This window comes from Anomaloglossus baeobatrachus, chromosome 5, assembly GCF_048569485.1.
Source record: "Anomaloglossus baeobatrachus isolate aAnoBae1 chromosome 5, aAnoBae1.hap1, whole genome shotgun sequence".
NCBI classification, from domain to species: domain Eukaryota; kingdom Metazoa; phylum Chordata; class Amphibia; order Anura; family Aromobatidae; genus Anomaloglossus; species Anomaloglossus baeobatrachus.
In genome coordinates this window covers 316,278,864-316,295,355 of record NC_134357.1, presented here as the reverse complement: position 1 = coordinate 316,295,355, position 16,492 = coordinate 316,278,864, and the positions used below count along the sequence as shown (strand labels likewise).

Genomic DNA, 16,492 nt, shown 5'->3' with positions numbered 1-16,492 from the left:
GAACCGTTCCCGGGCGGGAACCGGTACAATTACTCCGTTGGCCTGCAAGGATGCCAAGGCCTGAGAGAAGGCGGCGGCCTTGGAGCAGGGGGGGAGTTGACAGAAAAAAAATCTGTTTGGCGGGCTGGAAGAGAATTCTATCCTGTAGCCGTGGGAGATGATATCCCGCACCCACTGATCGGAGACGTGTTGAAACCACACGTCGCCAAAGTGGGAGAGCCTGCCACCGACTAAGGACGTTGCTGGCGCGGACAGATAGTCAAGAGGAGGCTGCCTTAGTGGCAGCAGCTCCTACGGTCTTTTGTGGACGCGCCGTTGTGCGCCAGTTGGGTTTTTGGTCCTTGGCTGAGTTAGTGGACGAGGCCGAGGGCTTAGAGGATGACCAGTTGGAGGAACGAAAGGAACGAAACCTCGACTGGTTCCTACCCTGGGCAGGTTTCCTGGTTTTAGTTTGTGGCATGGAAGTACTCTTCCCGCCAGTAGCTTCCTTAATAATTTCATCCAGTTGTTCACCGAATAGCCTGGATCCAGGAAAAGGGAGCCCAGCAAGGTACTTCTTTGAAGAAGCATCTGCCTTCCACTCTCGAAGCCACAAGATCCTGCGGATAGCGAGGGAATTAGCCGAAGCCACCGCAGTGCGGTGAGAAGCCTCCAGCATGGCAGACATGGCATAGGATGAAAAAGCTGAAGCTTGGGAAGTTAAGGCAACCATTTCGGGCATAGATTCCCTGGCCCTGGTGAGGGAATGCATCTCCTCTAGAGAAGCAGAGATGGCCTTGAGAGCCCACACTGCTGCAAAAGATGGGGAGAACGAGGCCCCAGCCGCCTCATATACAGATTTGGCCAGAAGGTCAACCTGGCGGTCAGTGGAATCCTTAAGAGAGGTGCCATCAACCACTGATACAACGGTCCGGGCTGAGAGTCTAGACACCGGAGGGTCTACCTTTGGTGAATGAGCCCACTCCTTGACCACCTCAGGTGGAAAGGGAAAACGGTCATCAGAACCACGCTTTGGGAAGCGTTTGTCAGGACAGGCCCTAGGCTTGGTCACAGTGGCCTGAAAACTGGAGTGGTTAAAGAACACACTCCTTGTCCTCTTAGGCAAGGTAAACTGGTGCTTTTCTGCCAGAGAGGGTTGCTCCTCTGATACTGGCGGATTGAGGTCCAGTACAGAATTAATGGATGCAATCAAATCACTAACATCTGCGTCACTTTCGGACAGATCAATGGGGCACATGGAGGTAGCGTCCGAGCCCCCAGTAAAGGCATGCTCCTCGTCCTGCGAGTCAGCTCGTGAATCAGAGCCGCTGGACGAGGAAGGAGAGGGGACCCTGCGCCTCCTTTTAGGAGGACGGGGTCTGGGACCAGATGAAGAATCCTCTGTGAGCTCTGCTGAGAGAGCCCTAGCAGCAGAGGCGCCCTGAGAAGGGGGCTGATGCATGTTCAGCAAAGTCCGGGACAGCTGTCCCATGGAGTCGGCAAAAGACTGGGAGATTGACCTAGAGAAGGATTCTACCCAAGCCGGGGGTTCAGCCACCGGAGCCGGAGCAGCCGGAGGGACCACTGTGGGTGCGATTCCAGGCTGAGGCATTGTCAGGTTAGAGCAGGCATCACAATGTGGATATGTGCTCGGTTCAGGCAGCACGAGCTTACATGCAGTGCATATTGAGTACAGCCTTGCTCCTCGTGTGAGACATGCTGCTGAAGTGGGGGCTCTGAGCCAGAATGACCCCCAGAGTATATAAGAAGGTCCACAACCGGAGGTTGTGGCTTACCAGACCGTTTGTGTGCCCTCCAGATCCCACAGCTCGGACCCCCAAGCAGCTTAGCAGGGATGCTGCAGCCAGCGCTGATCCAAAGAAAAACGCTGAGAAAATGGCGCTGGAGCGAGGAGAGGGGGCGGGACCTGCTCTGAGAGCGGGATCTGGAGGGCCAAGGAGATTTACAGGGGAGGGGACATGTACTCAGAGAGGAGTGTCCCTCCCCTGTGCCGAACGGCCGCTGGGCGGAGCCGCACTGTCCCTCTGCATGATTGACATGCGAGGGCAGTGAAATCGAAAGTAGGCCTCCGGCGAAGCCGGGGCCTAAATTTAAGCGATGCGGCCGGCGCGCAGGCACCATTGGCGCGGTTCTCAGGCGACAGCCAGAGAACCGGCCGGAAATGTCACAAAAGTTACACAGCACACTCTCCCACCATAATAAAGTACCGGGACCCCCCGAAAATAAACGTCTCAGGTACTTAGCTTGCTGAGACGCAGGGTTCCAAGTCCCTGGGGATGAGTGCTCCGTCCAGCAGGATCCTGAAGGGCTGCGGATGGAGACCGGTCTCCTGCAAAGCAAGGAGAACCGTGCTGGCTCCCACTTCAAGCCAGAGCCCGAGGGATGGTGAAGGAGCACGGCATGTAAGGCTCCAGCCTTGTAAATCAACCTTAACAGCACCGCCGACACAGTGGGGTGAGAAGGGACATGCCGGGAGTCCAGGCTTGGACCCGCTTTTCTTCAAAAACTTCCCAAAGAAGGGAATTTTGTTTACTTACCGTAAATTCCTTTTCTTCTAGCTCCAATTGGGAGACCCAGACAGTGGGTGTATAGCTACTGCCTCTGGAGGCCGCACAAAGAACTACACTTAAAAGTGTAAGGCCCCTCCCCTTCTGGCTATACACCCTCCCGTAGGAGTACGGATTCCTCAGTTTTAGTACCAAAGCAAGGAGGAGGAAAGCCAATAACAGTTTCAAAAACAAATTCAATCCGATAACAAGATCGGAGAACTTAAGAAACAACATGAACAACATGTGCACCCGAAAAACGAAACCCTAAGAACAAATAGGGCGGGTGCTGGGTCTCCCAATTGGAGCTAGAAGAAAAGGAATTTACGGTAAGTAAACAAAATTCCCTTCTTCTTTTTCGCTCCTAATTGGGAGACCCAGACAGTGGGACGTCCAAAAGCAGTCCCTGGGTGGGTAAAAAGATAACACATGAACGGGCTGTCAGACAGCCTCTTCCTACAGGTGGGCCACCGCCGCCTGAAGGACCTGTCTACCTAGGCTGGCATCTGCCGAAGCGTAGGTATGCACTTGATAGTGTTTGGTAAACGTGTGCAGACTCGACCAGGTAGCCCCTGGCACACTTGCTGAGCCGTAGCCTGATGCCGCAATGCCCAGGACGCACCCACGGCTCTGGTAGAATGGGCCTTCAGTCCAGATGGAATCGGAAGCCCAGCAGAACGGTATGTGTGAAGAATTGGTTCCTTGATCCACCGCGCAAGGGTGGATTTGGAAGCTTGCGATCCCTTATGCTGACCAGCGACTAGGACAAAGAGCGCATCAGAACGGCGTAGAGGCGCCGTGCGAGAAATGTAAATCCTGAGTGCTCTCACCAGGTCCAACAGATGTAAACCCTTTTCAAATTGGTGAACTGGATGCAGACACAAAGATGGCAAAGTGATATCCTGATTGAGATGAAAGGAAGAAACCACCTTGGGAGAAAACTCCGGAATTGGACGCAGTACTACCTTGTCTTGGTGAAACACCAGGAAGGGAGATTTGCAAGATAACGCCGCTAGCTCGGACACTCTTCGAAGAGACGTGACCGCCACAAGAAAAACTACTTTTTGTGAAAGCCGAGAAAGGGAAACCTCTTTCAACGGCTCGAAAGGCGGCTTCTGGAGAGCAATGAGAACCTTGTTCAGATCCCAGGGTTCCAATGGCCGTTTGTAAGGAGGAACGATATGACAAACTCCTTGGAGAAAAGTGCGTACTTTAGAAAGCCGTGCCAAGCGCTTCTGAACGAATACGGATAGCGCGGAGACTTGACCCTTAAGCGAGCTAAGCGACAAACCTTTTTCCAACCCAGACTGCAGGAAGGAAAGAAAAATTGGCAATGCAAATGGCCAGGGAGAAAACCCTTGAGCCAAGCACCACGCTAAGAATATCTTCCACGTCCTGTGATAGATCTTAGCTGAGGATGGTTTTCTAGCCTGTCTCATTGTGGCAACAACTTCATGAGATAAACCTGAGGCCGCTAGGATCCAGGACTCAATGGCCACACAGTCAGGTTCAGGGCCGCAGAATTCAGATGGAAAAACGGCCCTTGAGACAGCAAATCTGGACGGTTTGGTAGTGTCCACGGTTGGCCTACCGTGAGATGCCACAGATCCGGGTACCACGACCTTCTTGGCCAATCTGGAGCGACGAGTATGGCTCGATGGCAGTCGGACTTGATTTTCCGGAGAACTCTGGGTAACAATGTTAGAGGTGGGAACACATAGGGGAGTCGGAATTGCGACCAATCCTGAACCAAGGCGTCTGCCGCCAGCGCTCGGTGATCGTGAGACCGTGCCATGAAAACTGGGACCTTGTTGTTGTGCCGTGACGCCATCAGATCGACGTCCGGCGTCCCCCAGCGGCAACAGATCTGTTGAAACACGTCCGGGTGAAGGGACCATTCTCCTGCGTCCATGCCCTGGCGACTGAGAAAGTCTGCTTCCCAGTTTTCCACGCCTGGGATGTGAACTGCGGATATGGTGGACGCTCTGCTTTCCACCCACGTCAAAATCCGCTGGACTTCTTGAAAAGCTTGGCGACTGCGTGTTCCCCCTTGGTGGTTGATGTACGCCACCGCCGTGGAATTGTCCGACTGAATCCGAATCTGCTTGCCTTCCAGCCATTGTTGGAAGGCTCGCAGGGCAAGATAGATTGCTCTGATTTCCAGAACATTGATCTGCAGGGTGGACTCTTCCTGAGTCCACGTCCCCTGAGCCCTGTGGTGGAGAAACACCGCTCCCCACCCTGATAGGCTCGCATCCGTCGTGACCACTGCCCAGGACGGGGGAAGGAACGACTTTCCCTGTGACAATGAGGTGGGGAGAAGCCACCAACGCAGAGAGTCCTTGGCAGTTTGAGAGAGGGAGACAGTCCTGTCGAGGGACGTCGATTTCCCATCCCATTGGCGTAGAATGTCCCATTGTAGAGGGCGCAGATGAAACTGCGCGAACGGGACTGCCTCCATTGCTGCTACCATCTTTCCTAGGAAATGCATGAGGCGCCTCAGTGAGTGCGACTGGCTCTGAAGGAGAGATTGCACTCCAGTCCGTAGCGAGCACTGCTTGTCCAGTGGAAGCCTCACTATCGCTGAGAGAGTATGAAACTCCATGCCAAGATAAGTCAGAGATTGGGTCGGGGTTAGATGAGACTTTGGAAAGTTGATAATCCACCCGAAACTCTGGAGAGTGTCTAGTGCCACCTTCAGACTGTGTTGGCATGCCTCTTGAGAGGGTGCCTTTATAAGCAGGTCGTCTAGATACGGGATGACCGAGTGACCCTGCGAGTGCAGAACAGCTACTACTGCTGCCATGACTTTGGTGAAGACCCGGGGGGCTGTTGCCAGACCGAAAGGTAACGCTACGAACTGTAGGTGTTCGTCGTGTATGACGAAGCGTAGGAAACGCTGATGCTCTGGTGCAATCGGCACGTGGAGATACGCATCTTTGATGTCTATTGATGCTAGAAAATCTCCTTGAGACATTGAGGCTATGACGGAGCGTAGGGATTCCATCCGGAACCTCCTGACTTTTACGTGTCTGTTGAGCAACTTTAGATCCAGGACGGGTCGATACGATCCGTCCTTTTTTGGGACCACAAACAGATTGGAGTAAAAACCGTGACCTTGTTCCTGAAGAAGGACGGAGGTCACCACTCCTTCCGCCTTTAGAGCGGCCACCGCCTGCAACAGAGCATCGGCTCGGTCTGGTGGTGGAGAAGTTCTGAAGAAACGAGTTGGCGGACGAGAACTGAACTCTATCCTGTACCCGTGAGACAGAATATCCCTCACCCAACGGTCTTTGACGCGTGACAGCCAAATGTCGCCAAAGTGGGAAAGCCTCCCACCGACCGCGGGTGTGGGAATCGGAGACCGCAAGTCAGGAGGACGCCGTCTTGGCAACGGTTCCTCTGGCTGTCCTTTTTGGGCGTGACTGAGACCTCCAAGAATCTGAGCGTCTCTGGTCTTTTTGAGTCTTTTTTGACGAGGCGAATTGGGACCTGCCCGGTCCTCGAAAGGACCGATAACCAGACTGACCCTTCCTCTGTTGGGGTTTGTTTTGTCTGTGTTGCGGTAAGGATGAGTCCTTACCCTTGGAGTGTTTGATGATTTCATCCAAACGCTCTCCAAACAATCGGTCACGAGAAAAAGGCAAATTGGTTAAGCACTTCTTGGAATGAGAATCTGCTTTCCAATGTCTCAACCACAGGGCCCTACGCAAAACAACGGAGTTGGCTGACGCCACTGCCGTGCGGCTTGTAGCGTCAAGAACAGCATTAATCGCGTACGACGCGAATGCCGCCATTTGCGAGGTCAATGGTGCTACCTGCGGGGCAAATGCACGTGTGACTGAGTCGACTCGTGCAAGCCCGGCTGAGATAGCTTGGAGTGCCCATACGGCCGCAAAAGAAGGCGCTAATGACGCTCCAATCGCTTCATAGATGGATTTCAGCCAGAGCTCCATCTGCCTGTCAGTGGCATCTTTAAGTGCCGCTCCATCTTCAACTGCAACCAAGGATCTAGCTGCAAGCCTGGAAATTGGAGGATCCACTTTTGGACACTGGGTCCAACCCTTGACCACCTCAGGGGGAAAAGGGTAGCGTGTATCTTTAAGCCGTTTAGGAAAACGCCTTTCAGGATAAGCGTGGGGTTTCTGGATTGCGTCTCTAAAGTCAGCGTGGTCCAGAAAAGTGCTTAATGTACGCTTAGGGTATCTGAAATGGATTCTCTCGTGCTGCGAAGCTGACTCCTCTACAAGAGGAGCTGGTGGGGAAATATTTAACATCTTATTGATGTTAAATATAAGATCATTAACTATGGCGTCACCATCTGGTGTATCTAGATTGAGAGCGGTCCCAGGATCAGAATCCTGATCAGTTACGTCCGCCTCATCACCCATAGATTCATCTCGCTGGGATCCTGACCATTGAGATGAATGTGAAGGCCCGTCATAGCGAGCCCGCTTAGGCTGCCCGGGGCCATCGTCCGAGTCAGAGTCTTCACCCTGAGGTGTATATGCCCGTCCCGGAGCTTGGAGCTGAGGGGGACCAGGGGGCAATGATTGCACAGTGTCCGTGGCCTGAAGTACAGGCCTAGCTCGCAATGTGTCAAGAATTTGTGACATAGTGAGAGACATTCTGTCAGCAAAAGCTGCAAACTCAGTTCCTGTCACCTGGACAGCATTCACAGGTGGTACACCCTGGGTCACGTCCAGCAGAGGTCCCGACTGTGCAAGCGCCGCAGGGGCCGAGCACTGCACACAATGGGGGTCCGTGGAGCCTGCTGGTAGAAAAGTCCCACATGCGGTGCAGGAAGCATATAATGTCTGTGCCTTGGCACCCTTGCGTTTTACGGACGACATGCTGCTGGCTCTCTGCAATGTGAGAGAGTCTATAGCCAAAGGGCGACCAGCGCTATGTAATACCAAGTATTTGTAGAAACAAAATACTAAGAATACTACTGGCACAAGAGGGGGTGAGCCCTGAGGGCTGCTTACCGCCCGCTGAATAGCGGGTAAGAGGCGCAGAATTCCTTGTCTGGGTCTCCCCGGCTCCCCTCTGCAGCTCAGCGTGTCAGCAGGAATGGCTGCCGGCGTCTGTGGAGAGGGGCGGTCCGTGGGAGTTCCCAAACAGAAGTGCGGGAAACAGTGTCCCCTCTGTGCCGATTGTGAGGGCTGGAGTATGTAAAAACGACTCCAGCCCTCGGCGCTGATGCACTGGCCAGCGTCCCGCCCCTCTCCTGACTGGCAGGTCTGGGGGCGGGAACGAACGGAAGCAGGCCGCAAAAGCCGGGGACTCGAGTTATCAGCGCGGCCGCCGTAAAAGCGCGGGCCGCGCTGAAGTCCCCGGCGCACCACAAGTGCCAGCCGCGCCGCAGTCCCAGCGGCCGGCGTGACCGATTTCCAGAAGTGGCCAGCGTCCCGCCCCTCTCCTGACTGGCAGGTCTGGGGGCGGGAACGAACGGAAGCAGGCCGCAAAAGCCGGGGACTCGAGTTATCAGCGCGGCCGCCGTAAAAGCGCGGGCCGCGCTGAAGTCCCCGGCGCACCACAAGTGCCAGCCGCGCCGCAGTCCCAGCGGCCGGCGCGACCGATTCCCATAAGTGTGCCTGCTTCAGCGAAGCTGAATGAGGCCATGGCACAAGCGCCGTAGCGCTGATGTCCCCCGGCGCACTACAACACCCAGCATGCTGCGGTGTGAGCGCCAAATGCACGGGGACACAGAGTACCTTGAGGAAGCAGGGCCATGTCCCTGATGTACTCCGCTCCATCCAGCATCTTCTCCAGGGGCTGTAGATGGAGCACGGTCTCAGTGCCTGGAGACCAGTAAATCCCACTTCACCCAGAGCCCTGTAAAAAGGGATGGGGAAGGAATCAGCATGTGGGCTCCTGCCGCCGTACCCGCAATGGGTACCTCAACCTTACAAACACCTCCGACATACAGTGGGGTGAGAAGGGAGCATGCTGGGAGCCCTGTATGGGCCCTCTTTTCTTCCATCCGACATAGTCAGCAGCTGCTGCTGACTAAAAACAATGGAGCTATGCGTGCGTGTCTGACCTCCTGCGCACAAAGCTAAAACTGAGGAATCCGTACTCCTACGGGAGGGTGTATAGCCAGAAGGGGAGGGGCCTTACACTTTTAAGTGTAGTTCTTTGTGCGGCCTCCAGAGGCAGTAGCTATACACCCACTGTCTGGGTCTCCCAATTAGGAGCGAAAAAGAAAATGAAAAATCAGATGAGAATGCATGTGTGGATGTATGCCTCCTGAACACAAAGCAATGAACTGGCTAGATCTGGTTATCCAGGGGGTGTATATGCTCAGAGGGAGGAGCTACACTTTTTAGTGTAGTACTTTGTGTGTCCTCTGGAGGCAGAAGCTATACACCCAATGTCTGGGTCTCCCATAGGAACGATAAAGAAAGATATTATTCCTTTACTGGAGTCTGAACCTTCTTACTGGCGAGCGCAGATCTCCTAATACCACTCTGTCTTTTCTTTGGACCAGAACATTTTCTTTAAACACAATTAAATAAACAACCAGTACATAAAGCTAACAAAAAAAAAAAAGGGGGGTGGGGGTGGGGGATGTATATGTTTTAAATACCTTGAGTCTGACCCTACTGGGCCCTGCCTATCCACGGAGCTCCCTAGGGTTCAAGTGGTGCGCCGTTCCTTGATGGCTAGCCCTTTCTGAGACTTGTTACACCCTATTTGACATGTAAGTGTAATGTTGGGGTAACAAGAAATATACTCAGAGCCCCCTATAACCAGATTCTTCACCAACCTTATTTGAGAAATAATCCTAGTGTAGACTAAGGCGGGCTTTGCACGTTGCGACATCGCAAGCCGATGCTGCGATGTCGCACGCGATAGTCCCCGCCCCCGTCGCAGCAGCGATATCTTGTGATTCCTGGCGTAGCGAACATTATCGCTATGCCAGCTTCACATGCACTCACCTGTCCTGCGACGTCGCTCTGGCCGGCGTCCCGCCTCCTTCCTAAGGGGGCGGGTCGTACAACGTCACAGCGACATCATACGGCAGGCGGCCAATCAAAGCGGATCAAATCAAACCAAATCAAAGCGGAGGGGCGGAGATGAGCAGGATGTAAACATCCCGCCCACCTTCTTCCTTCCGTATGGCCGCCGGCGGCAGGTAAGGTGATGTTCCTCGCTCCTGCGGCTTTACACACAGCGATGTGTGCTGCCGAGGGAATTATGGAAAAGTCGGAGCTTACACCAATGATACGATAACGATGCTTTTGCACTCGTTAATCATATCATCTAGGATTTACACACTACGATGTCGAAAGTGACGCCGGATGTGCGTCACTTTCGATTTGACCCCACCGACATCGCACCTGCGATGTTGCAACGTGCAAAGCCACCCTAAGTGTGGGTACTACTTCTAATCTATGTCTGGGTGAGGGTCTATCCCCCTCCCAGACACCCTATCATACTAGGGTTATTAAACCAGTATATACAGTCAATCTCCGTTTATGTATACACCAGCAAAAAAAATTCTCACAATTGTAAGAACTTGGTGAGAACAAACAACTGTGCTGCACCTCAAGTTATATAGATTTGTGGGCCAAGTTCCCACCTATCATCTGTTACACATAAGATCAACAACAATAATTAATCCACACAAAAATATATTCATGTGTAATTGTTGTACTCATCTCACTTGACGTGTTTCCCCCTGCTATGGGTCATCAGGAGTGGCAGATGTATAAATCAGACCGGGTACAGTCTTCCGCACAACGTGCTAATATTATGCTGTTACCCACAATAGGTTCGTTAATGGTGTGAGCATGCTAGGGCTGCGGGAGTAACGCAGATAGATGACCCTCATATGCTGTGCACCTCATATGCTGGGTTCTTAGGGCAGACTCAGAACGTTCTTAACCTGCAGATTAACAGCATTTTTCCAAGTGACAGGTTCCCTTTAACATTGCCTTTAAAAACAGAATAATTCCACAAAAATAGCTAATAAAAGTGTTAGCAATTTTAGAAAGCTTATAATTTTTAGAAGCAAGTTTTCACAATTTCAAGAAAATGTCTAAAGCCTATATTTTTGTAGGCACCAAGTCACTTTTGAAATACCTTTGGAGGGAACCTTGTTAGAAACCTCATAAAAAGGTAACTTATTTTACAAACTACACCCCTATGGAGTATTCAAACATTCCAAAAATGTGTTAACATTCAGGAGTATAAGGGGTGTTCTCACATTTAGAAATCATAAACTATCCTTGGGATAGGGGAGAACTTGCCAACTGCAGGGGGTCTGACTGCTGGGACGCCTAACAAGCCTGACCCCAGTGATCAGGAAGATCTCTCCCCTATGCTCTGGTAGAGGATAACTTCCAAACTTAAGAATCTTCCTTTAACACAAAAGTTGAAAAAAAAAAAAAAAAATAAATTATTTTTATTCCACAAATCGGGAGAATCGGGCCTCTAAATGTACATCAATTTAGAGACCATACATTTTTTCAACTGGCTAACATGATACCAAAACTTATTTTTTCTTCTTTAGGTTTCAGACATGCTTTAACAACGAAATCCACATTCTGCAAGTAGACTTTCATTTCAAGCCTTCAGGAGGGTAAGATGTAAGCGATAAGATGTTCTGGAGAGCCGAGATTTGCAGCATTTAATGAGACAGCCAAGTCGTGTCGCTATCTCAGAGATAAAAAGGAGGAGGGCCAGGAGACCAGAACAATAACTCGCATAGTCCAGAGCTCCCTTTCATTATTGCGGCACTCGGCTAAAGAACGAGTTTCTCTACTGTCAGAACTAGGAAACAATTCCTCCGTGGCATCAGAGACCCAGATTCACAACAGTGGCCTCAGATAACAGGTTATTGGCGGTGAGCTCCATTGGTATGCACCGTCATTACTATAATAAGTCTGCATCAACTGGGTTATTCTCTTTTATAGCATTTTTAAAATCAGGATTATATTCCTAAAAAGTTACCTAGAAATTGCCAGGCCTCATCTCATATATAAGCAATAATATCTCCATAAGGGTACTTTACACGCTGCGATATCTCTAGCGAGCATACCCTCCCCCGTCAGTTGTGCGTCACGGGCAAATCACTGCCCGTGGCACACAACATCACTTACACCCGTCACACAGACTTACCTTCCCTGCGACGTCGCTGTGGCCGGCGAACCGCCTCCTTTCTAAGGGGGCGGATCGTGCGGCGTCACAGTGAGGTCCAATAGAGGCGGAGGGGCGGAGATGAACGGGCGGACTATCCCGCCCATCTCTTTCCTTCCTCATTGCCGGTGGACACAGGTAAGGTGATGTTCGTCGTTCCTGCGGTGTCACACATAGTGATGTGTGATGCCGCAGGAACGACGAACAACCAGCGGCATGCACCACCAACGATATTATGAAAAGGAGCGACGTGTCAACGATCAATGATTTTTGACGTTTTTGCGATCGTTGCTCCTTGGTGTCACTCGCTGCGATGTCGCTAATGACGCCGGATGTGCGTCACTAACAATGTGACCCCGACGATATATCGTTAGCGATGTCGCAGCGTGTAAAGCACCCTATAGACAAGCTTCCCCCAGCCTTTATAGGAGTTTACTAATCAGGTTGATGTGCTGAAAATCAGAAGTCCTTGATTAATAGACCCTATCACGTCTGTATTCACAAAGTAATAGGGTTGAGTAAAAAGATGTGCTGGATCCTGTTTTAGCGGTGGCCACATTATTCTGGCTGCCTGACCCAAGCTCTTCAAACCTCCTCCTATCTGTCAGCAACATAGTGTACTACGTTTGGGTGTCCGTCTGCAGAAACGTATATGTCCAAAAAATGGCACAAAACATAACAGTGAATGGCCCTGTCGGGCGCATGTATCCGGAGCACGCTTTGCAGAGTGTGTGGGGGGGGGGGCGCGGTTCAGACGGATGCCTTAACGGGACCTGTGGACGTAGGGAAAAACGCAATCTGAAAGGAGCCTTAGACGTGTGCAATATGCTGTTCCCATTTTACTACTACTACTGCAAAATTACAAACTGGTTGATAATGGTTACCTTTCCTATTGTCAATATGATGCCTTAGCACAGTCTTCTATAGTTTCTACTGCCAAGGGGAATGGTACCACCCAGTCATCAACTATATTTCCATAGATAATAATATGGGAGAAACTCAGTACAGGGCTCTCCATCAGCATTGTGGTGTTGGGCATTCAAACAAGTAATAAAGAATGAATTCTGTCACAACCATCCCTCCAAGGAATCAGATTGTAATGATATGGCGAATACATGTCAGAAGAGCGCTGAATGCTACGAGTGTCAGCCTTGTGCTTGTTTGTCCATCGATTTCTTGTGGGTCTGATAATACTAACCTGCAGCACACTTTAGTTTGGTGAGCACTGACTGGGTCTGACTGTCTCTTTCTCCTCGTTGCTGAAAAAACAAAAAGAAACAGGAGTCAAACAAAAGGACATGACTTGTCTAGTGTAGATAAAAGAAATTGTCCATCATTGGAGACTTTTTATATTCTATTTTAAATCTTATGCATGTAATTGGAGATAAAATTCATTTTTGCAATTGGGTTTCATTAAAAATGTGGCACCATTTCCATTCTATAGCCTCTGTAATGCACTGTCTATTGCTGGCTGCAGAATGAGTTAAATGGAATCTGTCAGCAGGTTTTGGCTATGCAAGCTGAAGACAGCATGCTACAGAGGTTAAAACACAGAATTCAGGGATGCTTGTGTTGTCAAAGTCCGATCTGTTATTTATTTGCTATTTTTTAAGCAGCAGGACTTCTCTACAATGTCACGAGAACAGCAGTCTGATACGCCCCTCCTCTGATTGTACACACTAAGGCATCAATCTCTATTGAGAGCCTGGTGGAAGCGGCACAGCTCTGCTACATGGCTAAATCTAACAAATTGTGATTGTGTCAGAAGGGCTGCAGCCAGTAATCTAAGTGATACATCAATGGATTCAGAATCTCTTTGCCTACACTATACTGCTCTCTGATGAGGTAGCAAAAACCTGCTGACAGATTCCCTATAAAAGACACTCTGAACAGTCATTCTGTGCTGACAAAGTACAGGCGCTCAGTGCACCCTTGGCGTGGCCAAATATTTAAAGGGAAACTGTCAGGTGCAATATGCAGTGATAACCTCGAGCAGTTCTGGGTGCATATTGCTAATCCCTGCCTAACCGTCCCTGTATATACTATCATAGATAAAGAGATCTTTAGAAAAAGTATTTCTAAAGATCTTATATCGTATGCTAATGAACAGCGGCACTAGTCCCCTGGGCGTTGCTTCCCTTGCTAGTCGCCCCCATTAGCATGTTAGTATGTCCCTGTGGGTGTGCTAACATGCTAATGGATGTGCAGCGTCAGAGGATGATCTCACTCACCTCTTTGTTGCCATCGCCGCTTGATGCTGGATTTCAGCTCAGTGTGTATGACCCCAGAGTTTGGGTCATGTGCACTATGAAGCCGGGTGTACGCATCCTGGCTTCAAAGTGAAGTAGTGCGCATGACCGAACCTCCAGGGGTCATGCGCACTAAGCTAAAATTCAGCACCAAGTGGCGATGGAGAGGTGAGTGACAGTTTGCTGAAGACCTCAGTCTTTGTCATTATGAAACTCCCTTGAAACGCCGCCTGAAGCCAGGCCTCAAAAGGAAAACATGATTTTTGTTAGATACAGCAATACTGTTGCATACATTATCTACAAACCGGTGAGTGCCTCGTTTCTTCAATTTTTTGGGATTTTAACGGCTCTGCAGCTTTGGAGTGCACCCCGGCGAAAAGATCCATGCTCTAGAACACGATGAAACACCTGAACAGGTGTAACAAGGCAAAGTCTTAGCCTGACGTTACTATTAGTGGATATTGGAGTTTGATGAAAAAATAGTGACCAGTGTTCCTTCTATTTTTGGTGCATACATTTATGTAAAGGAAGCAAAAACAAAAAAATATATATATACACTTCTTTCTACGTCCCCAAAAAGTCTACAGCTCCTTTACTAAAAATCCACCAATTACTATGGCTCTTTTGGGAGCCAAAAAGAATGCAAAATTATACTTTTATTGATTTCACAGAAATAGAATGGGAAAGAATGAACATGAGACCGGCAAGGCCATAACGACAACTCACAAAAAACTACGGAGAACAGAAAGGAGATAAATAGCGCACATCTCAGGCATTTGTAAAATATTGGAATACAACAGATACTGTGTGATATGAGCAGAGCGCCCCCCCAAACGTGTCCATGAAATAATGTCTCCCTGATCAGCCAAAGCCCCATACTGACAACTGTACCAACTAATTTAGCTTTCTTTGGGCAATTCCGTGGCCCATGATATACCGTGCTCCTCAATACCATGCCCCATAACATAGAGCTGTGTCCATGTGTTCAGAGCACAGCACCGTGTGATTTCTCTGCTTTGAACACAGCAGCGGGGAGCAGTGATCTACAGCCTGACATTGTACTATAGATATTAGGCCCCGGTACACATACTATCCTGGACCGCCGCTCCCAGCACCTCCTCCTGTGAGCCTTTATAAAAATTAAAAATTCCAGACTTGCCATTTTATGGTCACAATAAAAAAAAAAAATTGAATAAACCCCCCCCCCCCACAAAAGTAATAAAGCACAAATTCTTTCTGCAGCTCCTATGCAGACTATGTGTATACATGGTAACAGCCAGTAAACATTCCATGGAGTGTAATCCTGCAGCTGCATACTTTATTCTACTGATAACATAGGCTTACTGAAGGATAGGTAGAAAAGAATATGACTGCAGGATGACAACACAGGATGTGTTTACTGATGGTTACCATAGAGACAGTCTGAATAGATGCTGTGACCAATAAGCAGCAGGAACTTGTTTAGCTTTACTTTAATTCTATATCCATAGAAGATTGAAAAAAAAAGAGAATTTTGTTTACTTTCGTAAATTCTTTTTCTTATAGTTCTGTATTGGGAGACCCAGACCATGGTGTTTAGCTTCTGCCTCCGGAGGACACACAAAGTACTACACTTAAAAGTGTAGCTCCTCCCTCTGAGCTTATACACCCCCTGGTGAGCAGACCCATCCAGTTTAGTGCAAAAGCTGAAGGAGAATAGCCACCCACAAGTAGAAGAGAGCAAGAGCCGGAACAACCGGAGACTCTGTCCACGACAACAGCCGGTGATAACACGCGGAACAAGAAATTGCCAACAGGCAACAGGGAGGGTGCTGGGTCTCCCAATACGGAACTATAAGAAAAAGAATTTACGGTAAGAAAATTCTCTTTTTCTTTATCGTTCCTTTGGGAGACCCAGACCATGGGACGTTCCAAAGCAGTCCCTGGGTGGGAATAAACAGAAAAACTAAGAAGTAGGCAGAACCTAACTTCACAAATGGGCGACAGCCGCCTGAAGGATGCGTCTGCCCAAGCATGAGCATGCACTTGGTAGTGCTTCGAGAAGGTATGCAGGCTAGTCCAAGTGGCAGCCTGACAGACTTGTTGAGCCGTAGCCTGGTGCCTGAAAGCCCAAGAGGCACCGACAGCTCTGGTCGAATGTGCCTTGATCCCCGGCGGGGGAGGCACCTGAGTACTCTGGTAGGCGTCCGAAATGGTCGATCTAATCCAACGGGCTAAGGTCGGCTTAGAAACAGGGAGGCCCTTGCGCCGACCTGTGGTTAGCACAAAAAGAGAGGTGCACCGCCTAAGCGCAACGGTGCGAGACACATAGATCCGGAGAGCACGCACCAGATCCAGAGTATGCAGCGCTTTTTCAAAGCGATGAACAGGAGCCGGACAGAAGGAAGGTAGGGTAATGTCCTGGTTAAGGTGGAAGGGAGAGACCACCTTAGGAAGAAAGTCCGGAGTCGGACCGAGAACCACCTTGTCTTGATGAAAGACTAAAAAAGGTGACTCAGAGGAGAGCGCAGCCAAATCAGAGACTCTCCTGAGAGAAGTTATGGCCACCAG

General features: G+C 50.0%; 1 protein-coding gene across 3 annotated transcripts in view; it reads right to left on the bottom strand.

Annotated features, from left to right (window-relative positions):
• The window catches only part of GPS1 (G protein pathway suppressor 1), a 64,444-nt gene that overhangs the window by 23,927 nt on the left and 24,025 nt on the right, over positions 1-16,492 (bottom strand). For all 3 annotated transcript variants that reach the window (XM_075349732.1, XM_075349734.1, XM_075349735.1), the window contains one exon: positions 12,892-12,952. In XM_075349732.1, the coding sequence (XP_075205847.1) occupies positions 12,892-12,952 (61 nt within the window). The remainder of the gene's footprint in view (positions 1-12,891; positions 12,953-16,492) is intronic.